The sequence below is a fragment of the Diprion similis genome, chromosome 8 (assembly GCF_021155765.1).
Source record: "Diprion similis isolate iyDipSimi1 chromosome 8, iyDipSimi1.1, whole genome shotgun sequence".
NCBI lineage: Eukaryota > Metazoa > Arthropoda > Insecta > Hymenoptera > Diprionidae > Diprion > Diprion similis.
Genome location: NC_060112.1, coordinates 18176455 through 18204377, shown reverse-complemented (window position 1 = coordinate 18204377; position 27923 = coordinate 18176455). Strand labels below are relative to the sequence as shown.

The 27923-nt window shown below is 36.2% G+C and overlaps 6 protein-coding genes across 8 annotated transcripts; 2 read left to right on the top strand and 4 right to left on the bottom strand.

The window, feature by feature from the left end:
- Positions 1 to 1599: 1599 nt before the first annotated feature.
- On the top strand, positions 1600 to 10162 carry LOC124409219 (tetracycline resistance protein, class D-like). Its single transcript, XM_046886712.1, has 7 exons — positions 1600 to 1653; positions 6453 to 6606; positions 7327 to 7590; positions 7827 to 8176; positions 8681 to 8954; positions 9046 to 9234; positions 9311 to 10162. Exons 2-7 carry the CDS (start codon positions 6504 to 6506, stop codon positions 9535 to 9537), a joined length of 1407 nt encoding a protein of 468 aa, XP_046742668.1. The 5' UTR covers positions 1600 to 1653; positions 6453 to 6503; the 3' UTR covers positions 9538 to 10162.
- LOC124409224 (sepiapterin reductase-like) lies at positions 10120 to 11412 on the bottom strand. The gene is made up of 3 exons (XM_046886719.1): positions 11066 to 11412; positions 10577 to 10890; positions 10120 to 10368 (listed from the first exon to the last, which is right to left on the bottom strand). The coding sequence occupies exons 1-3, from the start codon at positions 11298 to 11300 to the stop codon at positions 10120 to 10122; spliced, it is 798 nt and encodes a 265-aa protein (XP_046742675.1). The 5' UTR covers positions 11301 to 11412.
- Positions 11413 to 11859: 447 nt separating this feature from the next.
- Positions 11860 to 12975, bottom strand: LOC124409225 (sepiapterin reductase-like). The gene is made up of 3 exons (XM_046886720.1): positions 12625 to 12975; positions 12246 to 12559; positions 11860 to 12146 (listed from the first exon to the last, which is right to left on the bottom strand). Exons 1-3 carry the CDS (start codon positions 12857 to 12859, stop codon positions 11910 to 11912), a joined length of 786 nt encoding a protein of 261 aa, XP_046742676.1. The 5' UTR covers positions 12860 to 12975; the 3' UTR covers positions 11860 to 11909.
- Positions 12976 to 13930: 955 nt separating this feature from the next.
- LOC124409222 (sepiapterin reductase-like) lies at positions 13931 to 16116 on the bottom strand. Of its 2 annotated transcripts, none has more exons than XM_046886717.1 (5): positions 15862 to 16116; positions 15562 to 15740; positions 15057 to 15423; positions 14662 to 14996; positions 13931 to 14575 (listed from the first exon to the last, which is right to left on the bottom strand). In XM_046886717.1, exons 3-5 carry the CDS (start codon positions 15289 to 15291, stop codon positions 14321 to 14323), a joined length of 825 nt encoding a protein of 274 aa, XP_046742673.1. In that variant the 5' UTR covers positions 15292 to 15423; positions 15562 to 15740; positions 15862 to 16116; the 3' UTR covers positions 13931 to 14320. The 2 variants fall into 2 exon arrangements, with proteins under 2 accessions (XP_046742673.1, XP_046742674.1); XM_046886718.1 differs by having other exon boundaries at positions 14662 to 14975; positions 15862 to 16115.
- Positions 16117 to 17438: 1322 nt separating this feature from the next.
- LOC124409226 (ras-related C3 botulinum toxin substrate 1-like) lies at positions 17439 to 23400 on the bottom strand. The gene is made up of 3 exons (XM_046886721.1): positions 22844 to 23400; positions 21306 to 21517; positions 17439 to 18951 (listed from the first exon to the last, which is right to left on the bottom strand). The coding sequence occupies exons 1-3, from the start codon at positions 23094 to 23096 to the stop codon at positions 18649 to 18651; spliced, it is 768 nt and encodes a 255-aa protein (XP_046742677.1). The 5' UTR covers positions 23097 to 23400; the 3' UTR covers positions 17439 to 18648.
- Positions 23401 to 25581: 2181 nt separating this feature from the next.
- Positions 25582 to 27865, top strand: LOC124409221 (phosphatidylserine decarboxylase proenzyme, mitochondrial). 2 transcript variants are annotated; one of them, XM_046886716.1, is made up of 5 exons: positions 25582 to 25924; positions 25997 to 26273; positions 26466 to 26696; positions 26833 to 27124; positions 27218 to 27865. In XM_046886716.1, the coding sequence occupies exons 1-5, from the start codon at positions 25884 to 25886 to the stop codon at positions 27622 to 27624; spliced, it is 1248 nt and encodes a 415-aa protein (XP_046742672.1). In that variant the 5' UTR covers positions 25582 to 25883; the 3' UTR covers positions 27625 to 27865. The 2 variants fall into 2 exon arrangements, with proteins under 2 accessions (XP_046742672.1, XP_046742671.1); XM_046886715.1 differs by having other exon boundaries at positions 25588 to 25924; positions 25997 to 26270; positions 26463 to 26696; positions 27218 to 27864.
- Positions 27866 to 27923: the final 58 nt, after the last annotated feature.

Below are 27923 nucleotides of genomic sequence, written 5' to 3'. Positions count from 1 at the left end.
GTATATACTTTCAAGTATAAGATTATACAGCAGTGACTTATTATTAATTCCATTATCACGCAATCCGACCTTTAGCAAAGTGCGATAAACCTTCTTCGGTTTGTTTATGAAAAAGTGAATCACAAGATTCATTTGCTGTCGGTGTAAATAACGAGCAATCGGAAAAGCTACCTCTTTCGGAAACGTATATCGAAAGTATAGATAATAAAAATTTTGCCTATTATACGTGTTATTGAGCGATTTCCAGCCTCACAATTAATTTTTGCAACAATATTCCGATCATTTTAAGTACTTATCAGCAGAGTATATTTATTAAAAAAGAGAGCAGTCAGGCTGAATAACGTCTACTTAAACAGTTCGACAAGTATAACAAGATGTGCCGTGCTAGTTTATCCGCGTTATTTTTACCATGTCAATTTGAAATAAAAATTACTCGTGTATAGAAAATTTGTTGAAAATGCGAAAATTGTTCGGTGAGTGAGTTTTTCTACATTTTATTTCACTACGTATAAGAAGAAATGATCAAAAAATAAGGGGCAAAACTTCTACCGAGAAAAATCGTACGATGAAGTCATATCTCTGTAATTGAGTGCGTTGTCCGATAGGATAAGTTTAATTCTATTGGCTGTGATGATTAGCCAAAAATTCGATACAAAATGTAAGCATTTCCCACCAATAAATGTATATAATATACATATGGGGCATTCCAAGTCAATTCGACAAAGGTCTGACCCTCAACCTCTCCAACCTGAGTCTTAATGACCGGAGGTGTTTCGTTAGCCTAAAATAACATCTCCAAATTTTTCTCAGATTTTTACCAAGCCCCCTGACGCCCCCCGACCCCTTGAGATGATATTTTCGAAAACGGTCAATCGGACATTTTTGAAAATTATGAAAAAATTACATAAATTCTGTAGGCAAAAAGAAAAATATCCCAACCAAAATCGAAGTGGGCAGGCAAAACGGTAATTTTTTATCAATTTTTTTACTGAATAATTTTTTTTTCAGCAATTTCGATTTTTTTCACATTTTTCAGGATTCAATATATTTTCCTATATAATCAATAAAATATATTGAATCCTGAAAAATGCGAAGAAATCGAAATTACTGAAAAAAAATAAATTATTCAGTAAATAAATTGATAAGAAATTACCGTTTTGCCTGCCCACTTCGATTTTGGTTGGGGTATTTTTCTTTTTGCCTACAGAATTTATGTAATTTTTTTCATAATTTTCAAAAATGTCCAATTGACCGTTTTCGAAAATATCATCTTAAGGGGTCGGAGAGGCGTCAGGGGGCTTGGTAAAAATCTAAGAAAAATTTGGAGATGTTATTTTAGGCCAACGAAACACCTCCGGTCATTAAGACGCAGATTGGAGAGGGTGAGGGTCAGACCATTGTCGAATTGACCTGGAATGCCCCATATATACAGACAGGTATACGTGGGTATGTTCGTATATATGTATACCCACATATACCCGCCTCGATCGTTTCACCTTGGTATTCGATCTCGGAATATAATTATCTAACATATAAATTATCTAGCCTATAAAATTGCAAGAATTATAAACTTTTACCCCTTCCGTGACTCCTGCAGACTACGAGAGACGACTGCTCCACGCTTCAGAATTATTTAGTCAGCCACGATAATTCGTACTTAATATGACAGCTACTCAACAGCGTTTGAGAAGTGATCAGTGATTGCATAGATTTTAACCTGCATAGGACTCATGCAGACTGTGATTGTTGTCAGTGGAAACGTGAAATTACAAAGTCATTGAAGCAAAAATACGTCTCTTATAATAGAAGGTTTGAATGTTACGCACATTTTTATATTAGTGAAACTATAATATATATAATACTTCCCCTATCCCCACCACTCATTTCAATATCATCATCAATTACAAATTTATATTTTAAAACATTACACAAATCGCTGCAAGAGTAGTTCGGCTTTTTGTCTTATAAGCGGGCGAACGACTGATTGCGCTCAGCACTCGACACTTCCGTTCGCTGACACCGTGGTTAGTTCACATTTTTCAGCTCACTGTGTACGGCAATTTGCTGATTTGTTATTTTTTTTTAATTTTCAAATACCGCGAATGGCTCAGTTTCAAATAATTCTGTGAATCTGCGTAATCACTTTGTTGGAAGAATATGTGTATAGAAATAAACCTGCACGCTCGGTACCAGAATTTGATTAACTCGTCTTATGCTTAGTTCTATTCGTGACTACGGAAGCCGAAGAATTACTTCGAGTTCTGTCAAGACTCACTTTTCACCATACAAAACTGAGTGAGTACGTGATTGAAAATTAATGAAACGTGAAACCGATATTAAACTTACATATTATTCATATTTTTGACTAACGATGACAATTCTCACCGGATAATCTCGAAAAACTTTAATGTTCGAGAACCATAAATCTTAAAATTTTTAAAACAAACTTTAACAGGTGTAATTAAAAAAGTGAATCAGAGAGGTTCGGTAATTGTGAACAGAATTTCAATATTATTGTACAAAAAAGATGCGGCAAACTAGTTCAGGCAAGTTTCGAAAGTATCTCAGTGACACGTTTTAGCGATTTTGAAACGAATCGTAAGGTTTTCTGTTGAAATTCATATCGGAGTAATTTATACTTTGACAGTGTCATTTATGGAATACCGGGCAGGAGTGCGACTAACGTAGCCGATTTTACCTCTCTGCATCTAATTGTAAGCGGCTATCTCTCGCTCAAGGGTCAGGGGGCTTTTATCAATTAAATGACCCTGTAGACACGAACTAAGTCGATAAAAACTGTTTCGTATATTATCAAAAGAATTAGAAAAAGTATTCAAAAATTTTGTTCACATCGAATCAATGAACGTACGAGATAAATGATATGCGCAAACCTGTATTGAAATTTTACTGACGAATAAACGACGTCTTAAGCAAGCAAACTGAGAGTTATCCAAGACAGCTGGATTTTAACAATTGTAAGCACGAATTCAAGAAGCGAAAAAAATCGTATAATGGATGTAGTGGCTCTGGTAGATTTTACCGCACATACGATATTCCCTTCATTTGCTGTAATGGTAAAGCAAGTGTCTATAAAAAAAAATAGATCGTTCTCGGTTATAACAAGTTCACCTTAGAACGAGGTCTTTCTATACAAGCATTTTGTGCTGAACTCATTCCAACTATTTATTACACACATAATTTAGATATAATTGCGATTAACTACTTATGCAGATATATATACATATTATGGATATTTAACTTTAGATATACTTCGTTCGATCCTTACGCCTGCGCCAATATACGATGCTCTTTGTTTCAACGAGATGAAATCATCATCGATCAAGTACGAAATCTGGCTTCCCGTCAATAACAAAACAGAAGCGTTACAATATTTAAAAACATGTATGTAATATGATACGCGTATATGCTTGAGTTACATTATTACTTTTACCCAGCTGAAAACACAAAGTTCCCTGAACATTCCACTCACGAGATCTACTCGATATAGATATTATATACGTGTACGTTCATCAATTGACGCAAAGTGAGCGATCTCTCCCGTATATGCAATTCACAACTACCTTGCGTACCGCCCACCACGGCGAGTGCGTATGGCAGGCAAAGAACTTGTCAGAATAGCTGATATTTCAATTAGATTATAATTTCGCCAACGATTAAAAGACGTCTAGAGGATGTGTTACTCGCCATTTTCTGAGGCCTGAAAGATAGCTCTCGACGCCTAAAAAACGACTTCAAGTTTTGTGCTATTTGGGATGTTACATTGAGTATCGATACACCGTATCATTTTAGCTTTTATCCACGACATTTTCGGTTTTTATAGCCATATATTTTTTTTTTTACTTGAATGGATAATGTGGTGGAATAGTGCTATGACGGGTTATATTTTTTTTCCATACAAACTCTCGAAAATTTTGACCTACGAATGACTCAAAATTGTCTAATAGTTTTCTGACTGCCATAATTGTCGCGCCTTACGTCATATTTTCCATTATAAACGCAGCAGGTCATTTTGAGTGGTTATATCTATGACGAGTAAAATCATTTTATTATTTATGGGACTCGGGAAATCAGCGTGAATTTCGACTAAATTTTCATTGGTTATAGACATGCTGTACACGTCCGTGTAAAATTTTCAATATCTCTATCCATTTGTGGCCATCAAACGTATCCGTGGGCCAGACCTTTCATTCTTTTTACTCCAAAGTGGCTGAAATGTAATTCTTTTAATACCAAATCTCTCAGTCTTGATACGGAATTATGATCCTATGCCCCCACAGCATGCAATTGCCTTCAACTATTTTTTGAAAAATATTTTTGATAGAGACTCAATGGAATGGCGGAACTCCAGAGTCTAGTTCCATCTCAAGTGAATCAGTATTACCATACTATACGGTTTCAAAATGTGCCGGTACACCTGTGCTGCGTGGAAGTATCTTGATCGTATAAAAGTCATTAACATATCCTTTAGTGTCAACATCTAACTTATCTAGTTGGTCAACATTTTCCTCGTGAGATGTACAATCTCAATTTCATCATTTATTTGCCTTTGCTTTCGTTTAGTGCCGTTCTTACAAGGGCACATTCTACAAATATGGCCTTTAATTACGCATTCATTTCAAAAGTTAAAGTTGAAAGTACATGGGGATTTCATGTGACTACTAGGGCCAGATTTAACGTGTAATGGGCCTGAAGCTACAAGCATTTTTTGGGGCCCTGCGTGGGGATAAAGTCTTTGCAAGTAGAGGAAAATTATGTGAATACATATAAAAAGCATAAGAATTAAACATGGTAGGTACGATAGGCATTGAAAGAATAGAGTTTTTTTGAGATAGTACTATTTGCGCATTTTTATTTATAGCACATTTTTTTATATCATATAATAGTATTTGAGTGACCAGAACATCAGAGATCGGAGATCATAGGAATAACGATAAAATTATCCACCACTATCAGAAAAACTTAAAATTTGTTGCCTACAAGGTTTTGGTTGCCTCCGAATTTTAACGCTGACGAAATCTTCAATGATTTTAGTGTGATCGATATTGTTTAGGACAGTACTTTCAATGCAGAAACTAGATAGTCTTGATAGTCTATCATTCCGCATACAAGCTGTGTATTTATATTTAAATATAGGTGTATAATTCTTCCGTGGGTTGTTTGTGATCGTGTAATCTCTGAATGATCGATTCATTTCATATTCATACAATATATTTGTATTGTCAAGACGATGGTTCATCGCTGTATCGATATATTTATTGTCAACTTATGTTGGATATTGTTAACACATTATCGCGCGCCTAGCGGAAAGGACAGAACACCGTCTGGCGGCCAGCTAATTTTTTATAAAAGCGAGTTTCAAAAAGAAACGTTCCGATTCGCAATTTGAAATGGGAATTGACAAATATAATCTTAAAATGAAAAACATATTTGGAAAAACAGCTATTAAATTCTTATCGGTTATATCATCCGACATAAATTTGCGGGATAAAGATCCGTGTTAAGATTGGTCTAAAAAAAAGATGTCCAGAATTTCTTTCAGCATCAGAGTAAAAAACTCAGCTGAAAGATCAACTGATCTTGGGAACAAGTTCAAGAACAGTGCCCTGTCAGTTATTAAAGTCATCAGATTTGGGTTGGGAACAGTTCGTTGAACTGGCAAAAACCATCGAGATGACCGTCTCAAAAGCCGAGTTCTTAGTGTGAATGACAGTGAATATTGTAGCGAGTGTGGAAAATAGGGACATATATCTGTAAGACGTGTGGAAGGAACAGAAGCCGACTGCTGGCCGTAAATCAAAAATTTGTAGACAATCAGCTGGTGCTCGAGGGCGAAATGCTAAACGAAAATCCGCGTTTCACTGGCGATCAGTCTCCAGAGACAGAAGCAGGCAAGGAAATATTTATGTATGTGATGAAGGAGAAAACAACGACAAACGAACCAGAAGCAAGCGTGGTAGCGCCGCATGAAGAAACAGTTAAGGTTAACGGAGTATTGTTGGAGATGAAATATATGAAAATTGAAATTGTCTCTGTTAAAGCCCGATTTTCATGGACAAAAATGTGAAAAATAACTTGAAAATGAAAAAGAAAATGCGTCTGTTTTATTAGTTGATCATAAACGAAATTTGAATTTTCACCTTACTTTAGCCGTCAAAGTTTTCCTAGCCCCCTAATAAATCGTGTATGCTCTTTTCATTCTGTAATCTTATAGTTACAATAAACGTGCTTTTTTAATATCTAAAGTGTGAGTGTACGTCTAACCACCCCATTAAACTGCAAGCGATAAATTATAGCAATAGCTCACACGTGACGCCTGTATATATAAGCTATTAATACTGCAAAATTATTGCAAAGCGTTCGTGGAGATATTGCATAGCTGAACGATCTTCCTGCATGTAATATTGCTAGCTTATTCTGACCTCTGTTTACAGATATTCCGAAATTGATTCGTAAAAAGAAGGGACTGGGAAAAATTCTTCAAAATGCCTGTAGGAGGAGGAAGTAAGAAAGCATCGAAGGGCCGTGGTCGCTTTTTAATCCTGGGATTTACAATCGCACTGCTCACATTTTCGCAGGCATTCACAGGTCTGTAAACTTATTATATCTAATATCTATAATATAAACATATTCGCGTGACGGCTGCAGTGATCGTCCAAGCATAGGAAAGAGGATATCATCCAATGATTTAGAGAATAATTAAATATTTCGAAACACGATGCAATAAGAAAAAATATTCTATTTATGAGGTAATTATAGTAAACATGGCTTCGTGCGGATCTCTGTAATTTAAAAAGGTATAATTACGTAGAATAATAAATTAGCACCCACTTGAATACAACGTGAAACTAATCGATTATACTTCACACAATTTTATTACCCAATAAATTTTATCGACACCGTTGGACTCAGCCACCTTCCCGTATTGCGCAATGTTACTGCATGAGTGATTTCGCCACACGTTGAAACTGAACAACTGAAATTTAGAAACATACCTAATAGCGTTCCGAGGAAAGTCTGCAATCGCAGACGCGATGTGTCTACCCCCAAATTTGATTGCGGGTCTGACATCATAATCTGCATTATTTGGAGTCTTGCATAAGGCTCTTGTGAGGTTGCAAAATTCGATGCCAGGGTGGATTCTGTATATTGACTCTGTAGAAAGACCTCCCGCAGAATCTTCCCTAGTTCCTGCAACTGAAGTCAACGCTACTAGGGATGCTGGAAATTGAACGTATCTGCAGATTCATCTCGCTCTTACATGCAAATTTTGAAAATCGAACTTAAGAATAACTATTTCATTTGCAGGTATCATCCTCACGGATTTGATCGTTTATCGTTCGTGCGTGGTATCGTTAGGAACAAATTACACGTCCGAATGCAGCACGACCCAGAAAAATGACAGTGGCATGAAAGAAATGCTTTTGGAAGCTGAAGTTGAACCGTTCGCAAGTATGATTGTGATGGCCAAGACGTTGATCGAGAGTATACTGTCGGCAGTGCTCTCATTATTTCTTGGTCCTTGGAGTGACCGAGGTGGACGAAAACCTCTATTACTGGCAGGTTTTGCTGGTGAGATATTATCTATCTTTCGTTTTTTACTACTGACAATGAAGATACCTCCTCATGAAACAGTGTCGTATTGACATGTACGCCTATAAAAAGCAAGTTTCTATTGTGCTAGTTTTGACGAAGTCGACGTTGTCAATTGGCACGGACCATCGATATTAAGTTGAATCCAATTGTTTTTAATTTTCTTTCATATGGAAATGCAACCGGTATTGTTTTTAATTACATCCTCATTTCAGGTCACACATTAATGTTCGGCCTGCTATCCTTAATCTGCAGTTGGGACATCAGTCCTTGGTATTTGGTAATTCCCTCAATTCCGGGGTATATCTCGGGTGGATCAGGCACTGTAATATTGGCTGCAATGTGTTACGTATCTGACACAACCACACAGAAAGACAGAACGATGCTAATGGCTTGGCTTCAGGGATCAATCTTCGGCGGGGTGGTATTAGGCGTATTTGGTGGTCCTATTATTTTGAACAACTGTGGTTACACGACAGTCTTCAGTATAGGTGCGATGTGTTGCGCAACGGCAATACTTTTAGTTTACTTCACTATTCCCGAATCAGTCAAGGGTGCTACCAAGGTAGGTACTCATTGTCAGCCACTGACATGGCATCACGCCATTTTGCCATTTCAGTATCTAGGCATTTATTAGAAATAAAGTAGAACCTCGATTATCCGATGCTTCAATTGTCCGAACCATGACTTAGTTTATCCGACCGTTCAATTATTTGAACACCGGTTCAAAAACTACATTTTTGGTGGGAAATATATATTGTTGCTAGCTGAAAAATGTTTAGCAGCCGTTCGTCAATTGACAATAGATGACTATATAAAACGAAAGTAATAAAATAATCGTTCGATGTTTGAAATTGATCTAAATTTGTGTTGCATATGTTATTATAACTTGAGATAAAAATTGCATTTCGGTTATCCGAACTTTCAATTATCCGAACTAGACTCGGTCCCAATTAAGTCGGATAATCGAGTTTCTACTGCACCTAAAACGAGCAGGTTGGGAATTACTCATCTGTGAGTAAATAAGGTATAAACCTCACCTGATGGTATAACGAAAATATTTTTACAGGTATCACAGAAAAATAGACTGTTCGAAGTCGCCCTGCTGAAGAAGCTTACTACCAGCATTACAGTTAAACGATATGGTTTTCATCGATCTGTTGTTTGGCTTGTTATATTCGTTTTTACAACATGTGCAATGATTATCTCAGCAGAGATGAGCATAGGATTTCTTTTCGCAAAAGCGCGACTGGGCTGGGATGTGGCACAATATTCTCATTTCGGTGGCGTGGGTACCCTGCTGAATATCACAGCTTTGTTTGGAGTTCCTCTACTAGGCGCAGGTAACAGTTATTCAATATAATAATAAATATGTGACAGTACAGAATTTATTTCTTTATTGATTGATTATTGCATTAATTGATGTTATCGTAGTTCCAGGGATTTCAGACACATTGTTAGGGATTCTAGGTCTCGTGTCCGGTTTGATTTGTTCACTTACAAAAGCTCTTGCAACGGAAACTTGGCATATGTATCTCTCGGTATTAATCGGAATGTTTGCCGGAATCGTGTCACCTGTTATGCGTTCCATCTTGTCAAAATCAGTACCCGCCGAAGATATTGGTAATTTTTACAACTATTTAACAATATCATGCTCACAGTCAGAGTTGAAGCTAACGATAAATGTTATGATTTTCAGGTACTGTGTTATCACTCACGGGGGTTCTGGAAACATTGAGTCCATTGGTCGGAGCTCCGCTGTTCACGTTAATATTTTCGCATTATTTACCGCCGATATATCCCTTGCCCGTTTTTCTTTTATCAAGTAGTCTGTTTGCTTTATTAATAGTTTGCATAGTTTACACCGAAGTACTGATGAGGAGGTCACGCAAACAGATTTACATAGCTGCACCTCAGAAGGAATAGTGTAGTCAGGTTGACGCATTTATATTTTTACACTTACGCGACTATGGAGCAAAAAAAAATTTATTAATTATAATATAATTTTAGATTTCGCATATTGTTATAACTTTGTGTTATACATGAAATGGTAACTATGTGAAATATTAAATATACGTCGAGTATTATGTATGCATGCATATATAATACGCGACGAATTTTAATAACTTTTTGCGGCAATAATATCGTCAGATTCCCGAATATTTTTCTGTAATGGTAAATTAATATTTATCACCGAACGAAACTAGTAATGCTTTCCAATGTTGATCTACTAAAATATATAGGTAATCAATGAGTGGTTTGATTTCTTGGTGTGCTACACAAACGATGGATACAGTGCCTGTTACCTTACAAGCCTTGCAAAAAAGACACGTTGTGCCAAACAACGAATTTATTGTATATTGTACATGTCATTCCCAGAAAATTCATTTATTTATTGTTATTTCATCTAGCTAGACATAATATGATGTCAAATTACCCGTTATTTCTACTTTCCCCAATATATTTGTACAGACCATGAACGATAGTTACTCGTATGGTCTCATGTTTTCAAGTTTCTAATAAATCAGAATAATCGATGATGTCACCTGAATTGAATCTCTGTAAATTGATTATTTCTATCATACGATTAACCGTTTGCTGTGTCGTTAACACCGAATCACTTGATTGTACTTCCCGAAAAAAATTTCTTGCTGTTGGATCCGATATACCTGTAATCACACTGTGCAGCATATCAGTGTCTACAAAGCCAGGTGAATAATTCAGTACGTGGACGTTGGGATTTTCCGTTGCGAATACCTGAAAAACATTAAATCAGATAAATTTGCACGTTGGCAAGTTTATACTTCTATTAACGTCCCTAAATGGAAGTGGACAATTCGGTATTAGCAAATAAATGAATTACACTATTAATTATCATGTCAATCTTCTTGGTTTGATAAATACTAAATACCAAATAGACGTTCATGTTGAAGAGTTACATCATATACATATAGCATGCACCTACCTTGAAGAACATGGTCCTTGCAGCTTTTCCTGAACAATAATATCCTGCTGATCCAAAAGGTGTACTTGCAGCAATGGATGTCACGTTTATAACGAATCTTGTTATTTTTGAGTCTTCGTTGAACAATTGCATAAAGACACCGTTTAAAACAGCTGGTGAGAATACATTAAGGTCGTAGTAGTCTCGCCATGTTTGAAAATCAGTCAAAGCGATGGTTGGTTTCGAAAGATCACCAATTGATGCTGCATTGTGAACAATAACAGCCTTTTCAAATTGGGTCACACCTGCAGGGCCAACGGCTTTGCTGATGATATCTACGGAAAAGGTGATCAGATGATTTTCAAGTACCGATCGTAGAATTACAAATTTTGCATAGCTATCAAAATATGTTGACGTTGGAAAAAACCTGCAATTCGCGACAGTCATTAAGAGCCAAACAATTTAATGGCAGCATTTTATAAGTTACATTTGAGAGAACACTAATCTTACCCTTCAATTGATTCGCATCTGCAACACGTAAATCCACACTTGTGGTTTGCACTTTTATTCTTTTGGCTAACTTGTTGGCCGTCTCCTTCAATCCACTCGAATTCCTTGCTAACAATAACACTAGTGACCCTTCACCTAGCAAAGAACCAAAAGATTGAGCTATCTGACGACCAATTCCTTTGCTGGCACCAGTAACAAGGAGAAAAACCTTGCCAGATAATAATGATACAGACATTTTCCTTATATTGTTGTGTCTCCCCTTAAATACATACAAATTATATAAGTGGAATTTCAGTGTGAAAAATGATCCAACCGTGTGCACAGTAAAAAGAATGCAGTAGGTACTGCTGTAAAAATGTGCAGCACTTGTCGACTAATCAAATAATTATATAAGATCTATTCATTATCACAAATATTTCATAAGAGGAGAGGTGACTTGTGATAGGCGAATGGGTCATTGCAGATCAAACTCGAAAGTTAATCGTGAAGTGGAAAACTGGCATTTGTCAACCTACATCGCTTAATTAACGAAAGGCACGATGTCACCTTGAGATTTCCTTGAGAATTTCCCTTCACTATTAATTCACGGTACTATAATTTACTGAAAATTATTTTATCGACATTATCTTGGTGCACGCGCAGCAACGTCTCTTATATTAATAGATTATTATCAGGCTTGCGATTCTTTAGATATATTACTTTGCTTGCTGTTTACACGGTGTTATTTCTGGACGCAAGATATGGTTAAGGGTGTGGCCCAAGAAAATGAGAAATTTTTATTCTTACTCTTTCTTGAATTCAAATAAAGTAATTATACATATACACCTTAACTGTTTGGGGTATTTTAGTTATTATAATAATCAACGTGGCTACCAGACTTGTATTTCTGTAATTTGAGTACTTCTAACAGACGAGTAACCGTTTGCTCTGTGGTTAACACGTGGCGGTTTTTCATAAACTTTTTGGTTTCCTCATGCTTAACTTCGCTTGTGTACGTATGTACTGCATGTAACATATCAGTGTCTACGGGCCCTGGTGAATAGTTGAGTACATTCACATTCGGATTTTCAATAGCAAACACCTGAAAGAATTTATATTCAAATGATACACAGTTTCAAAAGTTTATTTCAAATTATGAAATTGCACGTATAGAAAAATCGTCAAGGTATATATCATATACTTTGAAAAACATTTCCCGCGCAGCTTTTCCCGAACAGTAATATCCCATAAATTCGTAAGGTTGAATAGCATTGAATGATGAAATATTTATTACAAGTCTAACAACTTTTGTGTAATCATTGAATATTTCCATGAAGACACCATTCAAAACTGCTGGAGCAAATACATTAAGATCATAGTATTCCTGCCAAATTTTAAAGTCAGTCATGGCTACAGTTGATTTTGTAAGGTCGCCAATAGATGCTGCATTATGGACAACGACAGCCTTTTCAAACTGCATTGCACCTGCAGCACCCAAGACCTTATTAATTACATCTGAAAAAAATGACTTAAGTTGAGGTTCGTCAAATATTTTGTTTATCGCCACATTGTAAAGTTACCTTTCAACTTATGTGCTGTAGCAGTACTCAGATCAATGCTTGCAGTATGAACACTTAAGCCTCTTGGTAGCTTATTGACGGTTTCTTGTAACCCTCCGGCATTTCTGGCAATCAGTAACACTGAAGAATCATCACCTAATAACGGAGCAAATGACTGTGCTATTTGTCTTCCGATTCCTTGACTAGCACCAGTAACGAGAAGAAAAACTTTTCCACTCAAGAATGATGAAGACATGTTGTACCGATATTCAAGGTGTGTTCTGGTAATGTCTACGAGTAAAGCCTGCTGATATAGATTCAAGTACAATTGATTATGTTAACACACTGAGAGTGTCGAGCTGTTCACTTGAATTTGTCAAAGTGATCGCATATCAACAGATACTTAACAGATTGTCGTCAGACCTGTTGGATAACAGTCGAGGATTAGCTCGCAGAAAGTTGTAGTAGGTATATATTCAATGTTGGTTTCCTGCTTATTTTAGATTTATTTATACTTCAGCATAGAGAGACTATAAAGACACATATTCAACCTTCACTGTGTATAACAACTGTCAGCTATAATATGGAAAATATACTTACTTGTTAATTTGCAGTGGATAACAATGGATTAAATAAATAAATTTTTTCCATTTCTTTTATAATTTATATGTGTGATGTCCGAGTGTCGGTATCAATAATTACACAGTCTTAGTAGTTTAATAAGTCAATATATATATTTATTAGTGCAGTTGGTTAGGAACACGTGTGCTTCTATTGAGGATCACATGCGGAAGAATGAAGAGGCAGGAAGTGTATCAGTCAAGTATGGCTAAACACAAGTGACGCTATACAAAGCGAACTAGCACTGTTTAATAAGTCTGTAACATCGATAATGTAGTACACTACAATATGGACCAGTAAGCAGTAGAATAACTAAAATAGAAGAAGTGTTCCAGTGATAGCAGAACCAATAACTTTCATACATCGAATATAGTCCGGTAATAGTGGAATACAGATTGCGAAATAATAATTGTAAGATTCGAGTAAGGAATGAAAATAGCAGGCGCAAATGTGGCAAAGAATGACAATGGAACCAAGGTTGATTGGTAATAATTGATCCGGAGAACCATTGAACTTCCGCAGAAATCGAAGTGTAAATAATAATAGGCTTATACAACGGTGTGAATATCAATTAAAGAGTGAATTAGTGGATTCATTCAATTAAGGAGTAAATTAGTGAATTTATTCGATTTTCAATCTAAATGAACCAATCTTATTTAGAGCATCATCTTCAAAATGACATTTGAGATAATTTCAATCAATCGTTTGTGTAATATTACTCAATTTATTATAATTATTTTTTAGTATCAGACACAGCAATGATGTCATTCATCTATTAGAAGAATTGCGTCTCGCTAGGAAATCAGATCCACATTAAATTCAAACTGTTAAGCTTTAATTTTTAATAATCATTCCAACTCTTTAACGTTGCGAGGTTGCTGCAACCCCTAGTGAGCCCCAACCACGTCGATGCCATGCACGTTAACTGTTCCAATCGCGTTTGTGAGGGAAGCCCGAAGACGTGTATGGCGGGGAAATGTAGGGGAACCGGCATCTATTGACTAGGCTTGTATTGATGCTTCACTGTCAACTTATTCTTCACCAATACATGACTTTCATAATGTTATTTTTTCTGATGTAAAATAATTGCCATATCTTACTGCTTCAGATCTTGTTTGTCATAATAATCAACATGATCACCAGACTTGTAGTTTTGTAACTTGAGTATTTCCATAAGACGATTTATTGTTTGTTCTGTCGTCAAAACTGAACCGCTGGCTTTAATATCGTTGAATGTTTTCTTACCATCTGCATCTCCCAGATTATTGCGTAGCACTTCTTGCATATCGGTTTCAACAGGTCCCGGTGAATAATTTAACACATTTACTTGAGGATTTTCAATAGCAAAAACCTGAAAGATTTTTTAATGGATTAGCGCACGGTACAAATTTCAAAATGATGTATTAGATATTAGACTAATTTTATCCTGATATATACCTTAAAGAACATCTCCCTGGCAGCTTTTCCAGTACAATAGTACGCCAATGATTTACATGGTTGAATACCACACAAAGATGTAATGTTGACAACAAGTCTTGTAACTTTTGTTTCTTTATTGAACAATTCCATAAACACTCCATTCAAAATGGCCGGGGAGAAGACATTGAGATTATAGTAGTTGCGCCAGATTTCAAAATCTTTCATGTCATTAGCTGGCTTTGAAACATCACCAAGTGATCCGGCGTTATGAACAATTACAGCCTTCTCAAATTGTGTCGCACTTTCAGAACCCAAGGCTTTGCAAACAACATCTGCAAGTAATAAAACAGGCCCTGATGTAGATGGAAAGTTACAATGGCCATGTATCCCTGATTCCTTTCATAATTGCTTACCTTTTAATTCATCCGCCGTTGCCACACTGAGATCCATACTTGCTGTATGAACGCTTAGGCTTTTCGGTAACTTCTGTGCTGTTTCTTTCAAGGCATTTTTATTTCTCGCAATTAAAAGTACCACCGATCCGTTTCCCAACAAGGTAGCGAATGACTCTGTTATTTGTTTACCAATTCCCTGGCTGGCACCAGTAACGAGGAGAAAAACTTTACCAGATAATAATGGCACGGACATGATGAAGTTGATAAATCTATTTACGGTAATAATAAGTTTTTATTCTGAAGTTGGTTGATCGTTTTGTTGATCCGTTACAGCTTGGAGAACGTCTGCTTTTAGTAGCTGTACCAATTCACTAGCAGTCAATGCCTGCAAAAGCATAAAATTCATAATTTAAGAACAAAAGATTCAGGTTCAAAGATTATTACTCCACTCCCAAAAGACGCTAGGTTGTTTATTTGAATGCAATTTTTACTCCTTTCACCGCCGATAAGCTTTGTAACTGACCTGCAAATGCGGAGCGATGTGTCGTACCAACGGATTAGCAGCAAGCTCAGATTCTTCTTCGGTTTGGGCTTGACAACCTTCGGTCAATATTCTCGCGATACAGTCCTCTTTGACAGCTGTCAAAGATTTGACAAGGTCCTTTTTGGAGGATCCACCTTGCACAGCTCGTAGTTTTGAATCTAATGAAACAAATGTAAAGAAAATCCGTCGGATTACGAGTCAGAAATAACGATAGAAAAATTGCGCCACAAATATTAATCTATGGTAGCGTAAAATGAAAGATAGACCGTACAAACTTACAGAGACTTTGTAAATATTGTTCCGAATCAGGCAATTTAGTCTCTTCGGTTCTATTCTCGACAAAACAATCTTCGAAATGATTCCCCTCTGAATCTAACCGAGGACATGAGTTTTCGCTATTAATCCAAGGATCGGATACCACAGTCTTCATGTCTTCGCGGTCTCTGAATTTCGTTTGTTCGTTACAAAGAGGATGAGAAGAAAAATGATGCGTAGTGGAGAAAAATCTCTCGTGACGTCTGTATGCTCTAAGGTTATGGACAAGTACGCGCATCCTTCGATACTTAACAGCTGAAAGATAGAATCTATATTTCTCGGAATACGAATTGCCACGATTGCATCGTACGAGATATTGGAAATTGCCTACACAGTTCTCCCGAAATTGAAATTGATGCTGTAAACTATTACTGCAAAAAAGAATACTAACTCTAGCTACATTTCGACATACCTGAATCTGCTGTAGAAGCTCCACCTTCTTCTGTAAATTAAACCACATATGTTGAACAGGATTGCATTACCTACATCGGTAGTCGAATAGAAGTAGCCGGCTTGTCAAATAGTGGGGATTAAATGAAAGGCCATTAAATGTGAGAAACTATATGTGCTATTCGCGCTAATCATATGGGAGCCCTAATTAGGGTCACGCGGAATTTCTATGTAGTATATATTTTGTTATGGCACAGTCCGCCAAATACGAATGTGATTTGATTGGATTTAGCATAGATTGATTTATTTCTATTTAACATTAGCGAAATTTTGGCATTTTTCACTGAGATATTTTCCGACAGTAAAAAAACCGACCAAGTAAACGATATGCAAAGTTCCATAGGATATTTCTATAACGGGTTAATTTTGCGTTAGTTTTGCTATTTCAACGCGATGGAAGTGCAAAATTTTAGTAATCTAGCTGATTTTTTTAGTAGGGATATGATTTCTTTTTTTACATGTATGTATAAAGAACAATAATGAGTTATAAAAATACCATGTGCTTTACTATCAAGAGTAGACACATACTAATATTAAACAATATGCATTATTCATTGTGACAGCTCCTCAGTCTGAAATTTTTCCCTTAAATATTTTACATTCTTAAAATTTCTAGCATTAAATATGAAAGAATAAGAATAATATATGTATATTATATAGTATTATAGATGTATATATATATAAATATACACATAGTTAATCGGTAATCTTAATAATACTATATAAAGAGATGCTCAAAGGTGCAATTTTGTAAACAATAGTCACCGTTACACGAACAGAATTTCACGCACACATAGACAAAATTTGTTCACCATCTCAAAATTGGAAAAATTTGTGTTTTTACTGTCTTAATCATATAGTCTTGTTCAATTCGATACACCAGTACCAAACTACTGTATTTAAATTCCTAGTTATGTGTAAATATCTGTAATATATGGAATATTGCATTGAATTTTAGGCATTATGCATCAATAAAGGGCTATCTTGTAACTTATTATATTGGCTTCAAGTTATTGACATTTTGTGATTAGCCATAACAAAAAAAAAAAAAAAAAAAAATGCACAAATTGCAGATAAACCGAAAGCTGTAAATACTTGTTGCGCAGTCAAAAAACATGTCTACAATTTAATAATAATTACGTTGCATTGTTAAATGTAATGTAGTAGTCAAAAAAACGTAACATATTTTAGAATTTATTTCAATAGAAGTAAGAATAGCCTCTGCATCATTCATAAATAAATCACAACCGGCGAGTTGCCAATACTCTAGAATAAGGGGGGAGGGGGATACATAAAATACAAGTAATACAAGAATAATAAATTACGCCAGTACAGGCATCAGGAATATTGTTAAGAGAGGCCTAAACCCAACCGTCAGAATCTGTTCAACGTCATCTATCAATCGACATAATATTTCACATATTTCTCGTAACAACTCACTTTACAAATGCCGAAATTCTTGAATAAGTTCAACATAACAACCCTGTATTTTTTCAGCAGTAGCTACCTAACTTATAAATAATAATCATTTGATACTTATAGTTGGTAAATAAAGAATCGTTAGTGTATTCAATAACCTGAATCTCAAGATAAAGTACAGGCAAGTAAATCACCGACATGCAACATGTAATGACTTCACAAGTAGCAAATGATAGAAAAATTGATTATTAATTCTTTCAAATAGCATGTCCATATTTTATCACGTAAAAACTTCTCTAATACTTATACCTACACGAAAAACAAATGATCCAATAACAATAAGAGACTAATAATTTATAATAATCCGGGTATTGGAAGACAACCATCAAGAATTACGACCAATATACAACCAAGAAATATTATAGAATAGTTTTTAACGCGTAATTTGAACACAATACTAGTTTTAATATCCACCTTTCTTGGTAATAATTTAGCTATTTTTATATCACGTTGATCACTAACCTTTAAAATCATTCAATTTGATATATACAATTTAACATTCCATGCAGAATCAACTGATACTGAGGTCACAAATTGAATTTTTTTTCACAACACTAAAAACTTGAAACTGCATTTCGTCCTGCATGTTAACTAAGACACCTTTTCGCCTCGACATACAGTTTTTACACGTACTTTGCATAAGAGTTTTCATTTGCAACGTGATTCCGCATTATTCAACAATATTTTGATTCTATTATACATCCGAAATTGTTCAGCTATGTCAAAATTTCAATAAAAGGTTTTAAGGAGACGAAACGATTCTGACGGCAAGGCAGCCACGGTTGATCACAGTGAAAATCTAGAGAGTCTAAATGTAAATTTTTACGCGTCGGAAGACCGCTGTCTTTCCCAACAACACAGCCATCTGCGCCAGAATGGTGGTGGTTTTCTACGCCGGTAGACTAAACTGGCACCACCACGTCGTGTACTCAATGCACTAACTATTGCTTGATCAAAGGCCTCCTTCAATTCCTGCTGAGTTAGCGCTGAGGTTTCAACATAGCTCACAGCACCTAATCGTTGAGCTAGTTGATGACCTTGGATTGCTGTAATTGGTCCCTGTCCATATCTTGCTAATTGTAACATTAGTTGAACATCTGATCTTAGATCGCTTTTTGTGCCCACCTAAAACAAGAAAAAGTATTAAACTTTTAGACTGTCAATTCACCAACAAGAGAAATCAACAATTCAACAACATTCGTTTAACATTTTTTTATGTGTTCAATAGACTAAACATCTTTCGATGTGACATTCACAAAGAATACAGGTATTATTTTGGCATAGATCATTCCACCAATGCCGAAATTTTTTTGTCTCCGTGTTGCATGTTTCCTCGCGTTCCTCGTGAAAACATGCAACTGAAAAAATTTCTACTTTTGATGGGAAATTTGTCGTTTACAATTTACATTTGATCGCCATTTAACTGTCCGATTTACATTGGACCGTCCAATTTACATTTGACTGTCCTGCGCTCGGCAGCTGTCCTGAGCCATCAGATGCTACCAGATTGACCAATTTCAAACGGCTGTCAGTTGAAACGACAAGTTTTAAAATTAAAAGTAAAAATCGTGTCAGTCGCAGATTTTCTCAAGGAACATATTGATAGTCTAATTTGTAGATAATTTCCTTCCAACCGATTGAATCACTTTTATACATCAAGACTGTTGAAATAAATTATTCGCAATTTTATCCGAAATTCGAGTAGTTGGTGAGTAGTTTTTGGATGAAAGATATGGAAATAAAATGAGGTGTCAATTCATTAATGCTAATACAATAACGCATTTTTAATAGTGTATAACATTAATTCCCGAACTAATTAAAAAGTTTCTTACCTTTTCTCAGAGTTCCCTGACTACTTTTCAATTTTCTAACTTTTCTCTGACTTCTCAGTTTTTCCTGACCATCGCCTAACCATGTTATTCGAAACCAATCCAAAGTTGCGTAACAGTAATTTTTTAGATTAATGATTCATTAATTCAACATTAGTAAGTTTGATGTCTTTGAAATAAAATGCGTACATATTTGAGTACTGTCTTGAGGAATATTTTTAACATATTAAATTTCGATTATATAAAAGTGGATCAGAATCTTATGAAGTGATTTACTTAAATTCATTTTTGAAAGTAAAGCTTTCTGAACTTCAATGAGTACACTTTTTATCGTGAATGAAGCAGAAATTGAATTATTAATCTACTCGATTTGCCCTCCCGTTTTGAGCGACTTATATTTCAATCAAATTATGTCAATGTAATCACAGTAGGTATACATCTAGTATTGAAGGCTATTACGTGAAAATGTATTGCGTAGATCTATCTAGTCAGTGATTGAGAAATTACTTTTTATCTAAATCTGATATACTCCCACAGCCAAATATCACATTTCCTATCGAATGATTTAATATCAGAAAGGTAACATGGTGGATTATCAACTTTTTAGAATAATCGGACTATACAGAAGGGTTGCATTCAAATGAAGGTACATTTCAAATTATACGTGGCGACATTTGACAAAAAATCGAAGCTTCCAGACAAAGATGTTAATTACAAAACCTGATGTACAGTTACTAAACAGGGTTCGTATGCTTTCTGGAATCTAAAATTCCCCAACTGTTCCAGGTATTTCAGTCTGAAAAAAGTATTTTTCCAGTAACCTTTTAAGAAATATACCGCTGAATAATGACTTTTTTTTACATATTAATACTAATATCTTCAGTATTACCTAGTAAATATCTTACTATCTGACTATCAATTTACAAAAACAGCTTGCTATTTTCCGTGAGAAAAAAAACGAAAGAAGGTTTGGTATTAAGTGATATACATAGAATGTATGAAGTGGTGCGTTGAAACAAAATTTTAAGTACAATGTTTTTTTTTTTAGATTGATAGTAATTTGTATAAGAACGAGTTTGTTTCTTTGACAGACTCAAAATTCCAGTCTTATTTTCAAAATTCCCGACTTTTCCTTAACTTTTTCCTGCTGTAAGAAATTCCCCAAATTTTCCCAGGTGTTCCAGGTTTTTCCAGGTGTTCCCTAAAACCTCTGTCTCAGATATATTTATTATTTGCCACTCTTAATGAGATAGTTGGGTATGTATTTGTTCGAGTTTTCTTTGTTGCGCTATCAGTAGGTTATTTCATAATCAAAATATACTGTAATCTTCACAAAAGATTACAAGTTTTACCACACAGAACAATCATCTCATTCATACGAAGAAAACACTAAATGACTTTTAATTTATTTGCTCCATTGCGTGCACTCTTCATTAATTAAAATAACCATATCCGTCGATAGTTCACATGCATGATCAATCTCCAACTATGATTTTCTCTCTGTATTCGTTTTTCACTTGAGACTAGTATGCACTTTCAGTGAAATTTTGTCTTGTGATTTCATTTGAAAATATGAAAGGGATAAAATTCATGCACGATTTACTTTTTGCAATAGAGGCATTTCAGAAAGCCTTAAGTAATGTAACTCACCAGAATAATTGGAGCATTCGGACAATTCTTACGCACTTCTTCAACCCATCTAGTTGCAACGCTATGATAAGACGACGGATTTACAACACTGAAGCAAACCAGAAATACATCTGTCTCTGGATAGCATAGCGATCGCAGAGGGTCGAAGTCGTCTTGTCCTGCTGTGTCACATAGCTGAACGTTCACAGGCTGTCCATCGACATTGACAACAACTAAAAATATAGAAATGCATGTGTTTGTACATTGTCAAGAAGCTCAAACTTCTAAGCCGAGCAAATAGTAATTAGTGTCACTCAAACATAGCCAGTGAAACAGCCGAAAACCAATTGACGAGATATCATAGAATGACTATGAGTAAATAGTGACAAAACACTTGTTGAACTAAGTGGAGAGCCGAATTGGAAATTTTAATTGTCCAAGTTATGTGTTTTTACGTACTTGTCAGACATTACTCAACTGTGCATTATTTATCACAGCTCAATATTCACTGTGTTATTTCAATGTGATCAAAAGTTTAAATCATAAAATTTTTGTACCATATATTTGAAATTATTACTGTATAGAAGCTTAGCAATCATTAATCAAAATGCTGTAAATACTGCCACACATACAGCATCTTTACAACTCATATGGCTTTTAACTGTTATGACATTATGTCACAAAGTGAAACAGTAATGTATATATATCACGTTCATTCAGTAACAAAAAATGCTAATAATTTTGCTTTATTTTACTACCGATCAATATGGTCTCAACTATGACGAAAATTAAACTGCATTTGTTCAAATATAAAAGTGAAATTTTTTTGTAAAAATTGTCAGATGTGTACAAATTATTCAAATAAAAGGTGTTTTTCATTCTGACAATTTTGATAATGTTAATTAATTGCATATGAAAAAAATTGATGCATTTCAAGTCAAACTTTCAATCTAATTAACGAAAAATGATACGGAACAAAAAATCTGTTTCGTGTGATTCATTGATTGTGAAATTACATGGGAATTTTACTGTGATAATATCTAAGTTCAATATAAAACTGAATGAAATATAATGTTGATAATATTGGATCCTGAGCTTGTAACAAAAATATTCCAACAGTTTAGCAGTTATTATAAGTTATGTTAAACTTCAATTCCTTGGTTAAACTTCCTAACTTTTCTGATTGAATGTAAGGAAAAACCAGAAATAATCAACGATAGCTGGTGATCCAAAATGATTTGATATTTAGGACATTTTTTTCTTACCTCAAAACGTTTTATTAGGTAAGTAAAGAGCAGAAAAATAAAAAAAAGACAAGGATCAGACAATATTTGAATCGAGATTTGAACGTATCAAAAAAGTAGAAGTTAAATATAAAAGTACCTGATTACCGTGCGTATAACGTGAGACTAAAATTAACTTGCTCGGCAAATATTTGACAGAATGATCCCGGAGAGTTGGTGAAAGAGTAAAATTTAGCAAAAATATGAAAAAACAGGATTAAAACCCGTACAGCAGATACGACGAGCGATAAGTAAGCTGAGAGTAGCAAGGCTTACCGTTGTAATTATCGAAGGCCGTGGGAACGTATTCGCCGGGGAAACCATTAGTCGAATATGAAACGACGAGGCTAGTTTTCCCCACGGCACCGTCGCCGACGAGAACAACTTTAATTCTCCGATCAAGGGGAGCGTGATCTCCGGAAGCACCATTCTGGGTTGTCGATCCGGCGGCCCGTTTTACCTGCATCTGCATCATCTGGCCACCCTTCAGCAGCGGTTTCGTCCAATTCGAGTGAGACGAGGGTGGCATAATTTCACCTCTATTGTTCCACGCGATTGTGTTGATGTAATCACGCTGCTAATATTGCTGCCAATAACCTCACTGGACACGGATGACACATCGACACCTATACCAGCCTCCGTTTCGCTCTTATTTTACTCCATTGATTCGCTAATCAGTTTTATGACACTTGTGGATCAACGATACTCCCGGCTGGCCCGAACCCCACTCCAACACCACGAACCTACAGCGGACAGCCCTGTACGAACGGTACGAACTCCACGAATCGTACACACAAACTCGGAGAAAACAATGGAATGACGAGTCGGATAGCCGACGGTGACCGAGGGGAACCGAGGGGAACCGAGGGGGCTGCGTTCGGTGTTCACCTGCCGCGACGGGGAGCCACCAGATGCGCACCTGCGCACCTGCCTCGTGACAAAGACTGGCCATGCGCTGTTGGTGCCTCCAATACCTCGTATGTATTCCGAAACCAATACACGTCGCGGATGGTCCACGCACGATGCACGTATACGTGCACACTTGCACGCGACTAAACATCGGAAACAGAAAACTCGTTTTCAGAAGCCTTTTTGTGCTTCCGCGCCCCCGATTTTAACGTAGGCAGGTAGAACAAACGACGAAACTGCAGGCTGATGCCCGCGTACAACGTATAATTTTCACGTCGTAACACGGCAATTAATTAATAATCTTGGGAATCGTTCGGAATGAAGTATATTTATTTTTTATTCAATTATTCCTATCGGATTACGTATATGTATGCAACAGCAGGGGATCAATGACACGTTATGCGTGCATACGTGCTGTCTGCAATTACGCACTCACACATTCAAATATTTTTCTCATCATTGTTATTTTGTATTGTGCGTACATAGGCTCTCTTATCTTATACACGTATGCATTATGATAATAGAGAACTGCTGTTATATTGCTTGTTACGAGTATATCATTACCTACTGAAGCAAGTTCCTTGGATTAGCCGAGGGTGAGAGGGAGTTGGCAACAACATCATGCTTACACGCCTTAGACCTGTTGGCATACGCGTCTCAATGTTCAATCGTATAATTGAACTATGAGTTGAACACTTCGGTATGAAAGCATAAATAAAATAGCGAGCACAACAACTATATCACATGCGGCTCGATTATTGGAACTTTGCTCGATATCGTGCGGCTGCAGGCGCCGAGAGCATTACTTATTGTGTAAAGTATTTTATACTTGACGTTTATCGGGATATACATGCATAGTTACAGCTACTTTTTGCAGGTAATTCATTCAAAAGCTGCCACGGCGGTATGTTTTTCGGAGGGTGATATCCCTCTTGCAGGTTAACACACAACATTCTGAGAATTACTAATATATGGACCAATGTATGCTCTGTTCTTGGCATTCAAATTACCCTTCGCTAGAGTTGAAAACGTAAACTTTGTTTGATGAGTTGAAACTTCTCTACACCGGTGTAGAAACTGTAAATGCCGCATTGACCCGGCGTATATACCTATTCTACTTAGTCCCGACGTCATCCCCTTTTTCCAAGTTTAACGGGTTCCGTTAACGGAACTATGCACAACACAGTGTATAAAACTGTGGGATGTCTAATTGTTTATACTAGTAACCTTTTATTCTCTAATCTCATTTATTGACAAGTACGTTACATATTCACTGGATAAACCTTATGAATCATAAAGGACGTTTCCGACCATTCTCGACGACCGACTAAATTTAAATCTCGAAGTTGTCGCGTATTTAAATATTACCCTGCAGTACCAGCTTTCAGTCAATCTAAATTATTTTTGCTGGATAAAAATACGAAAATCCAAGGGCATTGACACGCAGTAGAAGTACCCTTTCTGGCCACTACACCATTTTTGCTCGCTTTTGTATAATGTTTTACTTGTTTCTAGTCATTGACAATCAACTGTTTAAAAGGAAAATTTTTACAACGATCACACCTGGTTTACCAGTTTTGTACCATTTGTGGCCATGTCCTCATTTACACGTAGTTGATATGGCCACAAATGGATGAATGCATGACCACAGACGGTACTAAGGTATTTCATGAATTTTAAAAATCTAACAAATCCAGTGAAAGATTCTTCACTGTGGAGTAATCGGAGGAAATGCCAGGCCCCAAACCCACCTGTTTCTCTATCATGAAACGGCTGTAAAAATGATTGCATCATAAATCGTACGTAGACCGCATTTCGCGTCCAGCCACTGACACGATTTCGTTCAACACGTGTTCGTGGTTCACGCGCCTTTCCGCCTAATTCATTCATTTTCATGGTGGCGGTTGCTGACGGAAAATTTCGGTTACAAATACAAGTTGGGATTTTTAAATAGAGTAAATAGAACACGTAACAATTCCATTGTGTTCTCTTTCAGTCACTGACGGGACAAAAGAAGAGTGTGATTTCCTTTATTGTTTCATCGTACACCTGACAACAAATTCCATTGAATAGTTAGATACCTGTGTGATATGTAATAGAAATCTGTGTGTAGTGGATTCACCACTTACATTATTAGTGTGGCTCCGACACGAGTAGCCGATGAGCTGAATGCTTCGTGGATTTTATTACCTATTGCATATATATCCTCCTTATCATGGTCAATTGCTACAAGTTTTTTTAGCTAGGTCACTTGGTTCGATAGCCCCATGGTCAAAAGTTGATACTTCCCTGAGATAGAGGCTTCTCTCCGCGGTATAAGCACTTCAACTTTAGGTCAAACATAACCTCTGACTTACGGTAATAACCGAGAAATCCAATTACAGAAATCCATTTATCCATGTGAGGGATGTCAGTTTTTAGGATTCTGAGATCACTGCGATACGCGAGGTTCGTTTCATTCCATCTACAGACATTTTTCTTAAATTCTCTAGTTTTAACCTCAATTTGTTTTCTCAACAGTATCCATCGCGATGCTACGGCATATCACGGTCGTTTTCAAACTGAGATGTGTTTAGCAAAATTTCGTCGGAAAGAAATTAGGAATTATGCATCTATTCCTAGTCAGACAAGTAGCCAGGTAAGCATGTGGCATTCGTTTGTCAAACGACGGAAATGGATTATCCCGGCTGGAGTTGGAATATCGTTGCTAGCAGTTCTGCAATGGAAAATATTTTCAAGGCATTCTCATTCTGAAAAAGATCGCGGTACGCCTGGACCAATCAATGGAATTGTGGTAATGACTCGCCGGTGAATTTTATTTTGTGAGTTGTAAGGTACTTTATACTGGAAAAAATCCTAATCCTGAGAAATTTGCAAATTTTGCATTCTTGATTCCCTAGGCAAGATTGAATTCTACGTGGAAGTTTAACTAAGTGGTTAAGAGCCTTGCCTTTTACTGATATAACTTTTGTTCTTTCTTTCTTAGGTGAAATGTTACTGTTGCCTACCATTGAGGATAACGAGTAGATTGTGGGGTTGGCTTGCTAGCATAGAAGTACCGCAAATTTTCAGGCCAACTTTCTACGGCTTGTATGCAAAGGTGTTCCGTGCCAATCTTGAAGAAATCGATTTGGATCTCACCTCGTTTCCTAATCTAGTCGAGTTTTTTATCAGACCTCTTAAAGATGGTGTACGACCTATCGCTCAAAATGTTGATATAGTAAGTAAACAAGGTTTGGTTATTAAATTGACGAAAATCATAATTATTCAAATGGAGAGTATTCAACAGTTGATCGCAAATTGATAATTAGTTTAGTCGACATTCTAAATTCTGATGGTTGAATTAATAAATGTAGGTTTCACCCGCAGACGGCAAGGTACTGCATTATGGACCTGTGACTTCTTGCCGAGTGGAACAAGTCAAGGGAGTGACTTATAGCCTTGATCATTTTCTTGGAGAACCAAACTGGCCACGAACCAACGTCAGCCTAGAAAATGTTGAAGATAAAGACTGCGAATACCTCAAGTCGCTACTGAAAAATCCCAAGAATCACCTCTACCAGTTGATTATATACCTGGCGCCTGGAGATTACCATCGATTTCATAGTCCGACCGATTGGCAAATACGATTCCGCAGACATTTCCAAGGTCAGCTCATTTATAAATATATGAATATAAAAATGATGCATTAATTAAAAAATCTCTATCGTATCGATGACATAATTTATACTTGATTTATAGGCAAATTATTGAGTGTCAATCCATTGATTGCTGGTTGGCTGCCAGATCTTTTTACCCTAAATGAACGTGTTGTATATATCGGCGAATGGGCTGGTGGCTTTATGTCCTATGCAGCAGTTGGAGCTACGAACGTTGGCTCCATAAAAGTTTACTGTGATCGAGCTTTAGCTACAAATACAAAAAAATGGCCAAAGGAAAAGCAATATGACGATGCCAGTCTGGGCCGTACCAACATCTCCAAGGGTCAGATGTTCGGAGAATTCAGAATGGGATCTACGATAGTATTATTATTTGAAGCTCCGCCAGATTTTCATTTTTCATTACAGAGCGGACAGACCATAAAAGTAGGTCAGCCATTAAGTAAGAATAATCAAACGCTTGATAAACAACTGCATTCTTCTGCGTAACGAAATGAAATATTACATAATTATGCACGTAGGACACTTCAATTCATAAAATTCAGGTCGAGTTCAGCATTGATTTTTGTCCATATTTGCAATGTTCAAGAGTTGACGCTTCTAAAGAAATTTTATCATGATCTATGTAATTAGTAATTAATTTTCACACTGTGCTGTAATATTTCAGTGTAATTGTATATGTGATAATATGATAATGATAGTTTGTACATTTCTCATGTAAAAATAAAAAAATAACAATTTTTAAAGATAAATCATGTTGAATTTACAAATCCCTCAGTACGTACCTA